Source organism: Neolamprologus multifasciatus, chromosome 13, assembly GCF_963576455.1.
Source record: "Neolamprologus multifasciatus chromosome 13, fNeoMul1.2, whole genome shotgun sequence".
Lineage (NCBI taxonomy): Eukaryota > Metazoa > Chordata > Actinopteri > Cichliformes > Cichlidae > Neolamprologus > Neolamprologus multifasciatus.
This window is the reverse complement of record NC_140451.1, coordinates 9,532,905-9,552,054: the sequence shown is the minus strand read 5'-3', so window position 1 is coordinate 9,552,054 and position 19,150 is coordinate 9,532,905. Positions and strand designations below refer to the sequence as shown.

Here is a 19,150-nt window from a genome sequence, read left to right as displayed (position 1 = left end):
ACCCCCCTCATCACCCACACACCCTTCCTTTATACTCCTTTCCCTTTCTCTTCGGTTCCTGCGTCATTTCAAATGTTCTTTTTACTTACACCAAACTACACGATAGGCAACGTGGTGATATTCTCAAAACGGCGGCATGCAATCAGGCACTTTGTAACCAATCCAAAATCTCTTTAATAGTTTCTACTCAGTCTTATGTGCTGCAACCTAACTGCTATCTCCCACTTATTAATCAGAGCCAACCTCATCAAAGCCAAATCAATTCACAGTGTGCACCATCTTCTTTCTTAACATCCACTTACAGTGTAATCCCTCGCTCTCTCCCTCATTCACACAATCCCCCCTAAACCCCTTCATCGCCCCCCACTCCCTCCTCTGGGTCTCCACCTTCTTCCATCACTCTGTGCGTGTCTGAGCAGTAGCTCGCTCCTAAAAAAAGACCGTCCGGCTCTTATCCTTCTAAAGCCTTCCTTTGCCTCTTCTCTCTCAATCTGCGGTCCAGCTGTTCCACATTAGCACGTCCAGATCTGCGGAGGCCAAAGCTGGCTCACGTGTGGAAATGCCTAGAGACCCAGCCCTCCTCTTCTTTGTGCTAGCTTGCTAAATGCAAAGTGCGGATGAGGGTCTTATTTTCTTGTAGTATTTGGTATTAGAGTTTATTTCTGGGACCGGTGTTGACTTCTTTTTGTTGAGTAGAGGTTTTGTATCGGCTGCAGTTCTCATCAAACAACTTCCTTTCATTGCTGAGCTCAAGTTTTAGAAAAATGCTGACACATACTGCTTTTGTCTCTGATTTCAGGAAAGCGCCCATTCGACCTTTCTACATTGCTGAACATCACCAGCCCTGCTTGCAAAGCCAGTTGCTGATCAATGCTGCGATCATTTTTGGAGTCCTGTGTGGAGGCGTGCAACTGAGAATGTAACTTGAGCTTCTCCCCTGGTGGATCTGCAACATCAAGAACTTATAGAGGACTTCCAACTGTTCTAACCTGCATATCTGAGATTTCCTCTTTAGAGACAGCCATGCCAGCAAAAGCACCTATATATCTTAAACCCACCAATAATAAGAAGGGAAAAAAATGTCGCCTGAGAGATATTTTGTCACCTGATATGATCAGTCCACCTCTCGGAGATTTTCGCCACACCATCCACATTGGCAAGGGCGGGGAAAGAGATGCCTTCGGAGACATGTCCTTCCTTCAGGGACAGTATGAGCTCCTACCGGGAAAAAGAGACGTCCACCCACAATACAGCGTCCAGAGTGAGTTTCTGCGAGCGAACAGCACAGGCGACGCTTCCTTCGTCGAGACTCCCTCACCAGTACTCAAGAACGCAATCTCCCTCCCAGCTATCGGTGGCTGCCAGGCCCTCACCCTTCCAGTGATCTCTTCTGCCGTGTTCTCCATGCAACCAGAGCCATTGGAGGACATCATGGGACCGGCACCTTCCACGAAACCTGACACAGCTGAAGATGTAGAGATCCTGCAGATGGATGCTCTGTTGCGCTCCATGAACATCTTCAACAATGAGCCCTCATCACCCCCCACAGATTTCCAGTCAAAGCCTGACGTGCTCTTGGATCTGCTTGAGAACACAGATAAGTCCCCTTCTAAGGAGGTTGCCAAAGCTAACAAAATAAACAAGAGTGAAAGCAGATTTGACAATCCATCATCCTATTATATCAATGGTCACAGCAACAGCATCTGTAAAGCTAATGGAAGCTTGAACAGCAACACAAGCAGCTTTGACAGCTTGAGCGGGAAAGGAGACTTCCAGGGCAAGAGCTACGATGGGAGCGGGAGTCTCATCGGCAACGGTAACTGCAACGGTTACGGACACTTTAACGATGACATTACAATTGGTTTTAAGCAGGAGCTTTCCAAGTACAATGGAGAGTGGGTGGACAGGGACAGTGGGGTGGAAGATGGCCGCATTTGTGATTTCGAGTTTGAGTTTACCAAAGAGAAGAGCACATCACAGGATTCCCTAGCCAAGATCACAGGGTCATTCCTCTCCCTCGAACTCGATCTGGGCCCATCCATCCTGGACGATGTGCTCAACATAATGGATAAACCCGCAGCAAAGAGCAGGCCTTGAGCTGCACTGAGTCCCCAAGAGGAGAATGGGAATTATTAAAATATAGCCATGAGGAGAGAAAGACTCATAAAGCAATCAAAATGGTGTCTGGATATATCATTGAGATGAAAACCAGCTACAATAGACAAAGCTGCTTATGTTTTTATTGTCAAAACATTTAAGTATTCTTAAATTCTAGCTTCTATGGAGTGTTGAGTCTTCTTCTTTGTTTTGTTTGCCATGCCAGTAGCATGTTTAAGATGCATGTGCTTTTTGAGTTACAGCTAAAACAGCCATTCTGTCTTTGATTTTAAATGACTGTAACAACGCTACATGATAGACTGACGCTCTTATGTTGAAAATATGACAGTTTTTAGGTCCTTTTTTTACACTCGGTCTCGATTCTCACACTCTCTAAGAACATACTGCATTTTGTGACTTCAAGTTTGTTAAACAAAGCACGGTTTCGTTTGTCACACAACTCATTTGCCACATTTCAAACAACCAAACACTATGCATATTTGTGTTTTTAAAACTTTAACACAAATAAATTCATTTTCCCTGTAATCTGGCTATCTTTTCTTACAGGGAATGTGTGCAGCAGCAGGAATAAGAGTAGAGTCCCAAGATGATTACATAAGGTACATTTCATGATGTACTGACAAAACATTTTGTGTCAAAAAAAAAAAAAAAAACAATTCTAGAAAAATTATATTTCTCATGACATAGTGAGCAAAGACAGCTATGCCCATAAAACAAACAACAATTAAATATGGCCTAATTAGAAAATTATTTGAGCCTTTATAATTATGACACAAAACACTGAGCTCAGAGGAGTATACATTTACTGGGGCCTTCTATAAATATATAGTTTTATTTTATTACAAGGTAGTTTATCCCCATTGAGTGATGCCTTACTGTAAATTGAAGTTACTGGGTAAATTAAAGACAGGCAGGGCTGCCTCACAGCAAAGAGGTCCTAAGTTCAAATCCAGGCCTTTTATTTTTGGAGTATGCACTTCCACAACCCAAAGACATGGATGGGTTTAGGTTAACTGGTGATTCAGAATTGGTCATAGACGTGAACGTGAGTATGGATGGTTGCAACAGGCTGGCGACCTGTCCGACCCCAGTAGTCTAATATCATTAGACGTTCTTAGAGTATGTGACACATTATAACAGAAAAGAACTGTTGTAATGTGGGTAGATCTGTTGTAGTACAGCTTCTTACGTCTTCTTTATCTTAAAATAAAGGTCAACTGATAAATCAAGTCTGAAAATCCAAGAAAAACAGGCAGACTGACTGAACCGAATGGATCTCTCTTCTTGCCTCTTCCATTCCTTACATTCTCCCTCCCTGCCCCGCTGTGGGAGTACTGGTGGGCTTTCATCTGCCCAGGCAGGCGCCTGCTCCATTTGTTTGCGTGAGGATGGGACAGGCAGAGGAGGGGGGATCTTTGAAATTCTTTGCATTCCAGCCAAAGAGCACAAGTGTCCAGGACCAGACATAAATCAGCTGTTCCGAGTAAGGGGGGGGGGGGGGGGGGGGCACTGTCTTACAACCTTCAGGCAAACCTTGAGCCAGCAGTGTTGAAGCAACAGCCTGAAAGAACAGGACATCAGTGATTACCTCTCCATGCAGTCCTTTGCAATTACCCATCAGCACTTGCCCCCACAGTTGAATTTGCTGTCTGTACAGGTCCTTGAGTGTAGACAAACAGGTCTAAGTCATAACAAGACCCTATGGAGGGCAGGTTTCCCCCAACACCCACATATCCCCGTGCCATAATATTTTAGAGAAAAACAAGTCCACCTCAATTTGGTTTGTGTTAACTCGCTAATTCCATATGCAAATAATTATCTGGCTCCAATTCTGCTTCTGTCATTTACTGAGGCAATGTGGCAAACCGTTCAGAATCCATCAAAGGCCTCAGAATGTCCACAAACAACCGCGACTGGCTCAGCCGAGGCATCCGAAGCCGCTGTGAAACCAGATGTTGTAGGAGACATGAGCATTTCCCCACGCAAGAAAAACCCATGCCATGGCAGATACCCCAACCACTGGAAAATCCCAACGCTAGTGCTGAAGCATTTGCGTATACTTAGCTGGAGTGCACAACCTCTGAAGATGAGTAATGAAAACCTTAGCTGTCAAGGTAATTGCTATGCTCGTGTCTTCACTGGTCCAACGCTAACTTGATGACAGCCTTCATTTTGACAGGTGTGGACCCCAAGCAGGCTGTTTTTACAAAACAGCTTGTAACCACAGCCCTTCAGTGTGTTGTGTAACATATTAGACATATTTCCACGTACATTCCAAAGTTCTCTCATAAAAAAAAAAAATGCCAGGAAATACCAGCATTTGATGAAATCCAACACAAATACTCAACATATGTTACACTCTGTTTATTGCTGAGAGTTCAGCACCCTACACGAGATGAACATTTCTTTAGCTCACCACCTGGGGCTCTGCCTTTAAAGTTAGACAGGCTTTGTGTCATGTGAGATTGATTTTATGTCATTTCAGAGCCTGAATAATAGTTACTGCATTTCAAGTATACAACTAGATCAGGAGTCTCTTGTGTCTTGTTTCTGGGCTTAAAGGTCTCCTGGGGCCTGAGGGCAGATGAGAAAAAAGCGGGGAGGGAAGGTGGAAGTAGTCCTGGTGGACTGTTTCTCATTACCACAAGGCCAAGGTGGAGGGTTGACCTGAAGAAACCTCAACTCCAACTGCCTCTGATATTCCGTGATAACACCACACACATGCTACGCAGCAGCACAATCAGGCAGCTCATTGTGCGACACCCACAGATGTAGTACAATATTCCACTTGTTTCGCTAGCAAGCCACTGCTTAGCATATCTTGATATTGTGTTTTTGTTTCAGTTAGTCAGACTCTCTCTTGGGCTTGATTCACAGCAATGTTCATTTTGTAAAACCTCTATACAAACATTTTTGCTCAGGCAAAACAGTGTTACAGGGAACGGAGGAGCAAATTAGCGATGTTTGCCGAGATAGGGAGGGCACGGGTGTAGCCACCTGCTGCCTTGTAATTTCCCCAACCGCTTGGTGTCTCGACAAAAACAGAAACGGACTCTGATGCTGTGCTCTAGTAGAACGGTACACCACACAAGAAAGAAAAACAGGAAAATAGGAAATATACTTTGACTGAGTCTGCTGGGGCAAATATTGTCATATAAAAAGCAAGCAAAGCTTTTTCCCTCCAAACACCTGGCCTTACATTGCGTTTCTCCACAGCAATCCCAGGGATCCGACTTCTTAGTTTCCCGGGCTAAGGTGAAGCTGTCATTTCCTAGATGAACAGGCTTTGGCCCAGAGGCCACCAGTGCCAAAGAAAGCACAGCTAAGACCAAGCAAAATTTTCCACCCTACCTCTATAACAGAGCTGTATAATGCACGCACTGTCTTCTGAACATAGAGGTGTCCCTCATAGTCGGACTTGAGCTGCGTTCAGGCAGATGAGAGCGGAAAGTTAAATAAGATGTTTCCCTATTCACGGTCCCTGGGGACATATGAGATGCAAGCATCAGGATAAAGCTTCTTATGTCTTCACCTGCTGTAACTGTCCTACAGCAGAGCCCAAACTCAAACAAAGTACTTTTCATGCGGCCCAGAGTCTGGACAGGATAAAATATCTGAGTTATGAGCACAGCTTCTCACAGAGATATTATTGTTAAATATTTCTTTTGCTTGCTGGAGAGATATCATTCAATGTTGATACACACTGTACACGTTCCAAAGCTGACTGCCATGATAATCGGGGCCTTGGTTATAGAAGTTTCTTGGGAACATTTTCTTTGGGATGCTGAGCATAGCGCTTGGACTCAAGTGTTCTGTAGATCTGCTGATTTAGCAGCGTAGTGCCGCGGCGCCCTTCCAAAAGACAACAGGAGAGAGCAAAGAAAGTTTATTCTTGCGGCTGAATAAAATGAGCTTGAGCAGGAGGTGATGCAGTGCAGATATGAGCGAGCTCACATGCAGTTTGGTCTGGCAGGCAGCGTACACTTCAGGTTCACGGCACTGTTGACTATTGTTTGGCTGACGGTAACCATAGAGAGTTGAGTTTGTATCTTTAGCACGTGAGGGCCGAGCTGAAAGGAGGGCAGAAAGAGGAGGACAGTTAAACAGAGCAGTGTCACCTCACAGGCACCAGAATGCCTCTTTGACAAACCCCAGGCAGGTTTGATTATGGTGCCAGGAGTGTACGACTCATTCATCTGCATCTTTTTTCTTCAGTGTGTAGTTACAGTAGAAGCTTCACAGGTGTCTTAATAGGACCGAGACCAAAACATACCAAGAACTGTCCAAATAACTTCAATCTGAGTTTTCATCTTTCAATATAGATATAGATATATAGAAATGTAAGCTATCTTATTGACTTTTTACAGTTAGTGTTGAAAAAGGTAAGGCCTGAGAAGTAACACAAGCTCCCAATCAAGACACGCTCCACACAAATGACACTTCCCTACTCGTGCCTCTCTATGAATGTGTTAGTTGTGTTCTATTTGTGTAGTCTTGATAAGGGTACAGTGGTAACTTTACCATCTTCAAACTTCAATTTCTGAATACTTTGAATGACTATTTTTAAAAGCTCTACATGAGGGGGGTTATTTGCTAACTGACAAATTTTAAAGCCTGCAATGTATTCTTTTTCTCTTTAGACACAACACAACAAGCATTAATCTACAAGGGTCACCATCCTTTGTCTTTGCTTAATTAGTGTATGGATACTCCAAGATATCTTCTCCATCCATCTGTTTATCCTTTTTCAGGGTCGCCAGGCAGGCTGGGGCCTATCCCAGCTGTCCTAAGGCAAGAGACAGGGTACAGCCTGGACAGGTCTGCAGTCTGTCGCAGAGCTAACACATAGACAAAGACAACCATTCACACTTACATTTACTCCTGCATTCATACCTATGGGCAATTCAGAGTTTCCAATTGTACTCTCTGGGTACTCTGGCTTCCTCCCACAATCCAAAGACATGCAGTTAGTGGGGATAGGTTAAAGGGAAATTATAAACAAACACAGACAACATGCAAACTCCACACAGAAAGTCCTTGGCCTGATGGTGGAATTGAAGTCAGGACCTTCTTTCTGTGAGACACCACTGCTAGCCACCGTGCCACCCGTCTACTTTGCAAAAGTGTCTTCTTCTACTTTATAAAAGATATCTTCTACTACAAAAAGTCTGTGCTAACCCTACAGTACAAAGTCTCTGAGTTATTCATTTTTATTCATATTTATTCCTGTCTTGGGAGACAGAGAAGGAAACTGATCCCAGACAGCAATGCATGTTGTCTTCTAAGGCTGCCAGGAAGTGAAACCAAATACAGCAAGTCTTTCTAAGATCACATGTGCCTCTATTTTTTCTCTTTTTTTATGGCATGTCCCTCAACCCAGGGCAGCAACTGCCCATAAGTGTGTTTTTCTGGGTCAGCGATCTATATTCACACATAGGTGGTATTTATATATTTGCTCTTTAATGCATATCATCCAAACAGCCCTCTGAAAAGTCCTTCAGTGTCATGTAGATGGAAGGTAGTGGGAGGGGAATGGGCTTAGAGTTATCTCCCCTTATAGATGTCAATGACATCACTTACCATCTTTTCCTATGGCAAGTCAACAACATCTGTAAGACAAATAAGACGACTGCCCCGAGTCACCATCTAGGATCCGATAATCGTGGCCTGGGAGTGGTGTTTACTGGGGAATACATAGCACTCCTAAGAATAGTTTGGAAGGTGTTTACAAGTTAGCAATTCACTTTACAGTTTGGTAATAAGTGTGCAATATCATGCCTATAAATGGTTAGTTTGAGGGGCTGCATGCTGGCTAAATTTTGATCACAATGCCACTAACCTACAAATAAATTTTCAGCATGAGACAGTGTTTTTGGTTGACCGACTAGAAAAGGAGGCTTTAAATTTTCCTGTATTTAAACTGGCTAACTGCTATCAATTGACCTACATAATACTAGCTAGCTACTTCAAAAAGTTAGTCTAACATGTGCTCAATTGAATACGTTGCTAATGTGGTGCCCAACTAATGATTCAATCTTAGTTTGTAGACAAATTTGACCTGTTTAGAACTTTTTTAGACAGGTAAGTGCATACTTACGTATGTTGTCAGGCTTCAAGATAATAGCTGATGTCCTGGTCTTTCCCATAAGCAGTATAAGCCACTGCAGAATGCATTACGTAAATCTGCATTCAGCTTCAAGTGGTCGTAGCTGTGGTCACAAAAAGACTGTATACTTTCTCAGTCTTGAATTAATTAAAGTTCAATCCAATCTCTAAATCTTGGTCATACTGAGCTTCAGAAGCCAATGGATAAAAATTTCCACCTTTTTATAATGTCTTCCCTCTTCTGCGGATCTACTTCCGGACATTGCCAAAACTCCTCACCTGGAAGGCACCCTACAAATTCCCAACTGTATGTCATAAAACACTAACAAATTGCCATTGTGAACTGGTTATGTCAATGAGATGCTACGTGCTCCTGACCAGATCAATAGATAGCTGCTGACTGTAGCATCATATTTAAGAATAATATGTATCATCTAAATCTTTATCTTTTAAAATTTTGACTGGTTGCTTCAGCTTTGCTGACACTGAACAGGGTGCTGACTGCGATGTTTCATGGCCGTTACGACCTGCCTGGCACGCATTAGCCTAGTGCCTTTAAGTCTCAGAAGACCACTGCAAAGCTCACGGCTCACAACAAGCAAATCTAAAACATTGCCAGAAAATTACATTGGATTTATAAAGTTAGTTTGCTGTTTATTGTCTCTTAAAATATCTGAATTTCCCAAATCTTGCTTGTACATAAGGGATGAGTAAAGTGCTGATCTACTTTTTGGAACTGACAGTGGTTTAGTTTTATTTTATCACGTTTATGTAGCAAAAATAAAATGTGAGAGAGAGTTACGGTTATAGAAAGAAGAGTGCATGAAATCACCAAGCCCTAAGTTTCAGGTCATAGAAACATTCCTCCCGGTATGGTCTACAGCCTTCAGGATTCTGCCTTTTAAGGTAAGATCCCTCTATGTTTTTCCTTGTCCCTGTGCAAGCTTGATCCCTCTGTCCCCCAAAGGCTCACTGGGTGCCCCCAGAGTCTCTTTTTTTAATAAGTTGTCACCAGCCAGTCATGCGATCACATCTGTAGAAAATTTCCATGCAGGTTCCTTTCCTGCAGCCCTAAATATAAACAGCAGCTGGTGGCCATTTGTTTTATGCTTTGTTTGCAGGAGCTTTTACACTTTGTCTTTGCACAGTTGAATTGCTGCTGGGCCAGTAAATGGAACAACACGCAGGGAGAGATTAAAAAAGAAAAAAGAAGAATTATGAATGAGTGCTGATCACATTCTCATGGTGTTGTGACCTCTGTCCTGCTCTCAAGAGCTGCATTGTGCTTCTACCTGAAACACACTGTGCCGCGTCTGTGAAATCCATCTCGTTTCTATTTGACTCCATGGGGAGCAAAGCAATATAACAGCTTATACTTCAGCCTTGTTTCATGGGATTGTCAATCATCTGAGTACTGGTTGTCCTCATAACCCCAGTCAGTGTTAAAAATGTCTTTGGCAGAGTCCCAGTTAGCATCAGGATCAACATTAAATGACTCGAAAGAGTCCAAAAACTGAACAATACAATAGGAGCCAGTGTCTGGATGTGTATGTCTCAGAAGATGTCTCAATAACTCAACTCTGAATAGTTTCTTCAAATATTTCCTCGTAAAAATAAACCTTAAAATCTCTTCCCCATAGGTTTGTAATTGAAGTCTATCCGTCATCGAGCTGTCAAAAGAAAAACAATAAATCTACTGGGCCAGCTTGTGCCACGGCAGTGAATTACACAGCATGTGGAATATCATTTTGAACATTTATGTTCCCACTTATCTCAGGTTTCCCACACATCACCTATAACATAGCTGACCTTTCTCAGGGATCACAGCTCAAAGGGTCTTCTCCTTTTGAAGGGGATCAGGTTCAGTGATGACCTCACCCAGTGGCAAGGTTGTTATTTGACTGGGTTTAAAGAATGTGGTATGTGTATAGGAATTTCTTTTACCTAGGTATTTAATCGCATTATTTATTGTATTAACATGTCTGACACTCATACTTGAGACAAATGGTAGGGGGTGTAGTAAGGATGTTGGGGGGAAACAGGAACTCCAGAGGACCAGTCTTTTGTCTCTTGAGGACTCTGGGAAGTAGCAAGGGAGTGTGAACCTTAAGGTGTGAAACAGCTGTGTACTGCCTTTTGTTCCTGGAGAAGGTATTTAACTGAGAGCCATGCTAGGCTCAGTGAGGACTCTGCTGACCGTCTGTCCCGCGGCCATGGAGGGCTCCACAAGCTTGTTTGTCTGTTCTTTGTGTGCATGAATTAAAGAATGTTAGCTACCGCTCACCGCTCGTCTGCAGGCTTTATTTAAGTGGAAAACTTCCACAACATATGTTTAAAGGAATGTCCATAGACTGTAAAAAAAAATGTTTTTAATTGAACTGTGGAGCAGATCACTAATCAATAATCCTTAATGATTGTAGCATGTCTTTAAGGATGAGCCAGGGGCCAATAACCATGCATACGCATAAACAGTTGAGTGCTTGCAGGTGTAGATGCTACTGCCTGCAGCCTTTCTCTCTTTTACTGTCTTCATGTGGATTACACCATTTTGTACTCACGGTTCAGGTAAATGCTGGACTGTCATTTTTTCTGTTTATTAATTATACATTAAAAAAATATATTTTTAACATTATTATAGGGGTGTGATTATCTTGATATGCTGTTTGCTAAATTGTGGGCTTGCAACAGCTTTTATCATAGGGAGAAAAATAAAGAAATGCATATAGATTATTACCCAAAACCTAATTTTCTAACAATGTTGTATTTATTTGCAGAGAGTAATCTTTATTAAATATTAATTGTTAATGTAATGTTAGAACATAATTTAGGAATTTTAGGACTATACAGGTTTTTTTTTAAATCTTTTTGTTTATAGCACTGTTTTTAGTGATTTCTGTATTGCTTAATGTTTTAATCATCTTCCTCTCTCTTTCTATTGCTTTGGCTTGACTTCACTTTTGCTATTGATATGATTTTAATTTGCAGACAAAAGTGTTGGACAGCAGGTGGGAGGTGCTCCCGTGCTGACAGCCTAATAAGAGGAAATGTGAAATGAGATAAAATGACTGCACTAAAATAAAGCTCCAAGTCAGTTTATGAGTTATTTGTTAAGCGAGTACAAAATAGTTGTAGACGTGTCATTATTTCTCTCTTCACCCTGTATCGGCATCTGTTCTAACCTGTACAACCCCAAATTTCTTCACCATGTGGTGAAACCTGTATGCAGTCTGCTACTCCAGCTGTCTAAAGGTGATGTTGTCTCTCATACAACATACAACGTATGAAAATCATTCCAAAATAACAACAGTCGGGGGGAAGTGATGTTTTGAAATGAATCCTATCAACCTGTCAACCTTTCTAATAACCTGAAGTTTTGCATTTTGCTGTGTTAAATACAAACTCTAAATTTAAAGTTCCTATTTTTCCTATAATCAAACACTGATGCTGTCATTTTACAAGTGAAAATATGACCTAGACTTTTATTCTGTGTCTGTATTGAAATCAGATGAAGGCTCTGATGTAAACAGATGAAGCTAAAAATTCAGCTGATATTCAACATTTAAAATTGCAGCATGTCAGAACTTGTCAGAATCAGAAAATGGCGAGCAGCGCCCTCTGCTGTTCAGTTTGTGTCGGATGCTCTCAATATCAAGCAAATAATCACTGTCTAAGCACAGTCACATTCACAGACACAACTCAACCTTTAACAGAAGGGTCTCTTAGGGTGTTGGCGTGAAGCCGATGGGATGTCCATGATCGCCCTGACTGATCTTACTTGTCTAGACGATCCAGTGCCGCCTTGGGACGAGTTGTTGTTGTTTCTTTTAGTTTTTGGTTTGTTTGTTTTTTAGCGCTAGATAACTGTGTTTTTAAGGTTTTATCCTAAAATATCAACATTCTTTTTTTTTGTCTCTTCACATCCAGTATTACACTTTGCACTTTAAAAAAAAATATTTATTTACCTCCTTTTGAAAGTGAATACTTAAAATACTTATTTAATTTCTTTTGTGTTATTTTGCAACATTTGTTCAATCACCAGTCAATAATATAACACAATTTTTTTCCTATTCCCAATATCTGCAGAACTCTTTATCCCAATAAAGAGGACACACAGAAGAATCTGCTCAAAGCATAATATAGGTATGACCACAAATGTGAGGCAAAAACAGAGAACTTTACAGAGATGATGGTGCCTCTGATTCCACTGTAAGCATGAGTTCATGTAGAAATACTTTAAGCCCATTCGCCTCTCATGTTGTTACCTATTGAAAAAATAAGGTTTGGCTGTTTGGTTGGCATCTACATAATGATACTTGAGCATCAGTCTGGGTCCAGGGGCCTCTCGCTGCTGACAGATTGTGTATAAAAGCATTATCTACTTTTTATCATCACATTCTTGTCCCTTGGTCCAGTAAATTAGAATCAGAGTCCATCTATTCACTCTGCAAAAAACAAAAACAAACAAACAAAAAAAACTCTCATGGGCTTGACAAAAACTCGTAAATACTGAGATTTCAGTAATTTCCATAATAAAAACATAGATGATGATACAGATAATACCTCCATAATTGAGCTGTGAGCCTGCTGGATGCTAAATTGGCCGTTGAGAGCAGGAAGATAAGTAACAAATAGAGCGTAAAGAACATAACAGGAAGATGATATAAGTTGATATATGTGAAGTGTGATATGTAGCACAGCTCTGAGCTGCCAGTCAAGGGTTACTCTAAAGCTCCTTTTGAAAAAGTTATGTTTTACTAATGAGATTATCTGCATTTGCATTTCAGGGCAGGGAGAGGAAGAATGAAAACGACTCAACTACTTTGTGGTCTGGCCTGATCCCAAGTCCTTTGCATGCAACCTGCTAATTCGACCGCCTGGCTAATGGCCCCTTTGCGTGCCACGCGATCATTAGCGCCCCATCAAAATCGGTCACCAAACATGTCACATGGGCACAACAGCTTCACCTTCTCCCCACCCACCGAGTCACCCAAGGTCCAACTGCTTTGGGGGAGGGGGGGGGGGCTGTGTGTGAAGGAGTGGTGCCCCCCCCCCCCCCCACACACACACACACACACAGGCAAAGAAAATATATTAAATTAATCTTTAATCTGAAATAACAAGACGAAACGCGAGGCTAATAGAAACACCAAGAACTAATGTTTCTGGGCCGTTTCCTTCAGTTTATTTATTCCTATGTTAAACAAATTAGCGCTCTAGGAAAGAATGACCACTCATATGTGGTAATGCTAGTCAAAGAAACAGGTGGACTGCCCATTAAACTGATTAAAAGTCATTTTTATTGATATGTCAACCACTGACCCATGTAAAAATGGGGTGAGGAATATTTCCTGTCCATCAGCGATCAAGTGAGGATCATAAATGACAGGAAGACTTTTTAAACCTCATAATACCAAATACCAATATTGTGCCACTGCCTTATCAGAGTGTGGATACAAGTGTAAAATTATTTTACTCACTGTTTATAAAGTGAAAAAAACTAAGTAAAGAAACATAAATTACCAACATGGTTTCAGAGTCTTTCAGGTAACATAAAGTGGGATCACAGTTATGGCCTGAAGTCCTACACTGCAGTGAAAGGTAACCCAAGCAATCTAAACTCAGAATACTGTGATCTGTGCTGTGCCTCTATCAGCTGGTGTGGAGCTGACAGATCAACAAGGTATTCAAAGCATGCTCTAATTTGCACGCAGTCATATGAGTGTACACTGGTGCTGTATATTTATTTTGTGTGGTCTGTACATGTGGCTGTAATCTCGGCACATACAGACAACTGGAACACATTTTGCACATTTCTGCACACAGAACAAGAAGAGAAGAGAAGGCGGGCAGTCATGATCTGATGATCGCTACGGCGTGTGCAAATCTGCTCTGCATCTCTGACGCAATGCAAAGCCGATGTCAAATATTCTGTTACTGGAAATCTTGGCAAGAGAGCCGCAATGTAAGAATGTTTACAGGAAGATTAAAAAGAAAAAGAATAGGCTTGTCATGTAATTATTATGATAAATATATAATACTTTTATTCAGTAACAACTGTTGGATAACAGCCATTTTTACACAAAGTGCCCTTTTTCAGAGTCTTGACGTGATGTCACTGTTACAATGATGGGTTATATTAAAGTTATATTAAACTTTAATGAGGTCAGTGTCTGTACAGTTCTTACCTGTTCTTGGTTTGGAATTATGTCACAGAGAGAGGGGCACCCAATCAGAGGAGAGTTCTGTTAAAAGGACCGGATGAGAATGAAAGCGTTTGTCTAAAACATAGAGCCTGAAAAAATAATTTTGAACTGTGTATTAATTATAGCGAGATATTCCAGTAGAGTGTAGTGGGCAGACGTGGCAGCTGCTGGTAAAACTGTTTTTTTGGGTGGGGGGAATCCACAGAATGGATTCTGGGAGGCACATGCAGGCAACCACACATGTTGTATGAGCAAACTGTACTTATGTGTCTTATTTTTGTAATTAAAGGTTTGTTATGGATTTTCTTCCTATTGATGAGCCCAAACTGGTGCACAGTGTCAATCTGAAGTAGCTAACCAAACAGATGAAAGACAAGTATGAGAGTAAATGGATGTTGCACTGACTCGGCTTTAACGCTATCTGTGGAACCACTGGGTGGCAGCCTGCTATCTTTGAATACTTACATGAAAGACCATCATTTCTCTGCCATTCATGGGAGCTATGACTTCCAACTAGTACATAATCCCAACTATGGCCTAAGTTTTCACAGGAATACTGGAAAATACTGGAAAAGAGCAATTTTATTCAGCATCATCCATCTTCCATCATTTATGCAAAGCAATCCTGTGTGTTCTTCAAGAGTGCTTGGCTTTCCTCCTACGCTCTGGTAATCTATCATATAAACTATGTTTAACTGGGATTTCAGTGTTTTGTAAATTATTGCAGAGTAATGTCTCAGTCAGAGGGTCAGTCAGCTGCTTTGGGTGCAACAGGAGAGGAGGCGTCAGGGTTTATTGAAAAAAACCTACCAGCGAACAGGTTAAGTTGACAGAGTTTTTAACCCTGGTTTCTGGAACAGGCCCCGACTCTCAATCAGAAGAATGCTGTGAATATGCTGCAGGAGTATAATTTTCAGGAGTGCAATACTCACCCATCTGTTTGGGAACGTGAACAATACAAATAACAAGATAGCATCTTGTGAAATAAGCTGTAAAAAAAAATGAAGCACTTATGGCCCTTCATCATAGTTCAGCTCCCAAGTGTAGATATGAACTGTAGCACCCCAACAAAGCACTTTAGAATAGGAGGTAGAGTCTTTCAGGCCCCTCTGCTCTGAAACCAGACACCAGGAGATAAACACCCTCTCTACTAGGCTTTAAAGTTTCCTCTTTGATAAAGCTTATATTTAATGTTGGATGGCGTGACCCTGAATCCTCCCTTAGTTACCCTGCAATTATTCCTAGGTTGCTTCTTCACTTGCCTCTTAACACTCTGTGTTATACACCACTCTGCATTTAATCATATATTGTTATATATGATTATCATATATTATATGTATAATTGGTTATATATAGTTATACTATTCTCTCTTCACACTGTCTTTTCTTCTGTTTTCCTACTTTCACCCTCAACTGGTCGCAGTAGAGGTTTCTTCTTCAACATGGACATTGTGGAGGACTATAAATACCTTGGAGCATACATAGACAATAAACTGGACTCGAGGTTTTAGATCTCACCCTGGGTCAACACACCTGAATCAAATGATTAGTTCATTAATAGGCTTCTGGAGAACTTCAAGACATGATGAGGAGGTAATTTAGCCTTTAAATCAGCTGTGTTTAATCAAGGACACATCCAAAACCTGTGCTTTATTCTGTTGCATGCTGGAGGAGCAGGTTGAGGGTCGCAGACACCAACAGACTTAATAAACTGATCCGCACATGCTCTTTTCTACTCAGTAATGTTGCTGTCAGTATTCTAGATATTTATTTATAATCACCTCTGTCAATCCTTGATATTTATTATTGAGTGATTTGTATATATTGTGCTATTTCTTAGAACTGTAAATCTTTAACATATTGTATTGTTAAATAGTGTAGTCTGTTTCTGTTACTGTTATTGTACTGGAGCAACTGTAACCCATATCATTTCCTTAGGGATTAATAAAGTATGTTGATTCTGATTCCTGTTAAAAAGGGAATTTTTTCTTCTGTCACCAAGTGCTTATTTATAGGGGAATAATCAGATTGTTGGGGTTTTCTCTTATTGCAGGGCTTTTACTTTTCAGTATAAATGACCATTGTGATAAATAAATAAACTGGGACACAAAAGGTAATTTGTTACATTGTTTTGTTTTTTTTTTAAAACCAGTGACTTCTTTAGTTTGCTCCAAAGGAAACATCTCCATCATGTCTGCCTCCGTCTTTCCTCTGAGACTGAAAACAGGGATAGAACCTAAAGCCGAGCGTGAGCAGAGTTGTGAACAACATAGTGCCATTTTAACGCCTTCTCATAATGAGCTGCCCTGTGTTTGTATTATGAAAAGCCTCCAGCTGACACTGAACATTAGGAGGGAATATTTCAGCAGCTTAATCCTTGCATGCTAACTTATCCATTAAAACCCTAAAATGATCCGATCCAAGTCAGCTTTTCTAAATTACATAAACCTTATTAGAAGACTTTAATAACTCAGAAAGTGGAGCGGTCACAACACGCTCGCCATATGACTGAAATCTCACTTGTGAATGCAGTAAAAATGATGTTGTTTTCGAAATCTCTGCTGTAATCACTTTGTTGAATTTGCACTGACTTAGCAAGCCATGTGGAAAGTTTTTGTTTGGTCTTAAGTGGTTAGAGTTCAGTTTTCTAGCCTGATTTCTGTTACACACTGAAGGACACCATTTTGTCACATACTCCTCGTAGCTTAATTGCTGTTCCTGTGAAGGCAGGTTGAACAAGATGTCTATAGGAAGTCTTGGAGTATGACCAAACAACAAATAGTACGGGGAAAACCCAGTAGCCTCATTCCGAGTGCAGCTGTAGGCGTGCACCACGTTTGTCCAGTCTGCTTTTTCCAGGTCAGTTAGTGTTCTCAACATGGACAATAAAGTTCTGTTAAACGCTACACTTGCCCATTACCTTGTGGATGATATGGGGTAGTGTGAGAGCCACGTAGACCACAGACTTTTTGCAACTGGGAAAACATCTGATTCTCAAATTCCCTGCCCATGTCATGGTGGATTCGTGCTGGGAAACCAAAGTTCAGAGCAAAGTGATTGAAGACCTTAACCACCACTGTTTTTGCAGATTTGTTTTTTGTTGCATAAGCTTGTGCAAAACGTGTGAAGTGGTCCATCACTACCAGTATGTACTCATATCCCTGTTTACAAGTCTCAAGGTGCAAAAAGTCTATGGACACAAGCTCAAATGGGAATGTCGTTGTAATGGTGGTCAGTGGGGCCCTGGTAATCTTACTTGGCCGTTTTCTCTTGAGGCATTCACAGGCATGCATTACAAAATGCTCCACATCGCTTTGCATTCGAGGCCAGTAGAACCTGTCCCTTATTAAACACAGAGTTCTTTCTGCCCCCAAATGTCCCATCTCTTTGTGCAGTTCCCTGAACACAGTATCACGATGCTCTTTAGGGAGAAGGAGCTGATCTCTGCCTTTCACGCTCCTATAGAGGACTCCATCATCATTTATGTGCACTCTGCTCCACAGCAAAATTCTGACATCAGGGGGTTCTGCTGTTAGGGCACGACCTTTTGGTAAGTAGTTGTTGATTTTGTGTTGTAAAAAGCGACCGATGATGGGATCTTTCTCCTGACTCACTCGGATTTCCTCTGGTGACAGAGACTTTCCAGCAGACAGTGTGACCGCGTCTTGCACTAAACTGACGGTACTCAGGCTGACAACAACAATTTCATGCAGCAGATTCTCCCTCTGCAATACTACACTTTCAACAGCAGCTCTAGTGACACCCTGTTTTACTTCTGATGGGCACTGTGCCATATACTGCTCAATGTTTAGTGGTAAGCGGGATAGGCCATCTGCATCAGCATTTTTCTTCCCTGGCCGGTATTTGATAGTAAAGTTGAAGTCAGCCAGTTCACTCACCCAGCGGTGGCCTATGGCAATCAGCTTTGCTGTCGTGAGAACATATGTCAAAGGGTTATTGTCTGTGTAGACAACAAAATGTGGGGCGTAATATAGGTAGTCCCGAAAGCGTTCACAGACTGCCCATTTTAAGGCCAAGAATTCCAGCGGCTTTATCTGGAGGCAGTGTCAGCAACTGGTACAGGGGTTTTGCCACTTTTGAAAAGTTTGGGATATAGGATCTATAGTAGGACAGGAATCCTAGGACCCAATTCAGTTCCCCCACTGTGGATGGTGGTTTGTCTCTGAGAGCTTGTACAGGGACTATTTCCGCTGGGTCCTTGGTATATCCCTCTTCGGACACCATCCGACCAAGGAAACGTACCTTTCTCTTGAAGATGTCACATTTCTGTGGGCTGAGTTTGTACCATGTTTTTGGTATCTCTGAAGGACGGCTCTGATGTGTTCAAGATGAGTATCAAATGAAGGAGAGTGGACTAAGTTGTCATCCTAGAGTATTTAAAAATAGAATGGGAGGGAGAGCCTTCAGTTTTCAGGCCCCTCTTCTGTGGAACCAGCTTCCAGTTTGGATTCGGGAGACAGACACTATCGCTACTTTTAAGATTAGGCTTAAAACTTTCCTTTTTGCTAAATCATATAGTTAGGGCTGGACCAGGTGACCCTGAATCCCCCCTTAGTTATGCTGCAATAGACGTAGGCTGCCGGGGGATTCCCATGATGCATTGAGTTTTTCCTTTCCAGTCACCTTTCTCACTCACTATGTATTAACAGACCTCTCTGCATTGAATCATATCTGTTATTAACCTCTGTCTCTCTTCCACAGCA

The 19,150-nt window shown here is 41.6% G+C and overlaps 1 protein-coding gene and 1 long non-coding RNA gene across 2 annotated transcripts; one reads left to right on the top strand and one right to left on the bottom strand.

The window, feature by feature from the left end:
* The first annotated feature begins 1,023 nt into the window (after positions 1–1,023).
* On the top strand, positions 1,024–2,643 carry cdc42ep3 (CDC42 effector protein (Rho GTPase binding) 3). The gene has a single exon (XM_085182999.1). It carries the CDS (start codon positions 1,024–1,026, stop codon positions 2,095–2,097), a length of 1,074 nt encoding a protein of 357 aa, XP_085039125.1. The 3' UTR covers positions 2,098–2,643.
* Positions 2,644–2,755: 112 nt separating this feature from the next.
* LOC146505019 (uncharacterized) lies at positions 2,756–8,256 on the bottom strand. Its single transcript, XR_014877629.1, has 2 exons — positions 6,073–8,256; positions 2,756–5,970 (listed from the first exon to the last, which is right to left on the bottom strand). It is a non-coding gene; the product is annotated as an uncharacterized LOC146505019 (long non-coding RNA).
* Positions 8,257–19,150: the final 10,894 nt, after the last annotated feature.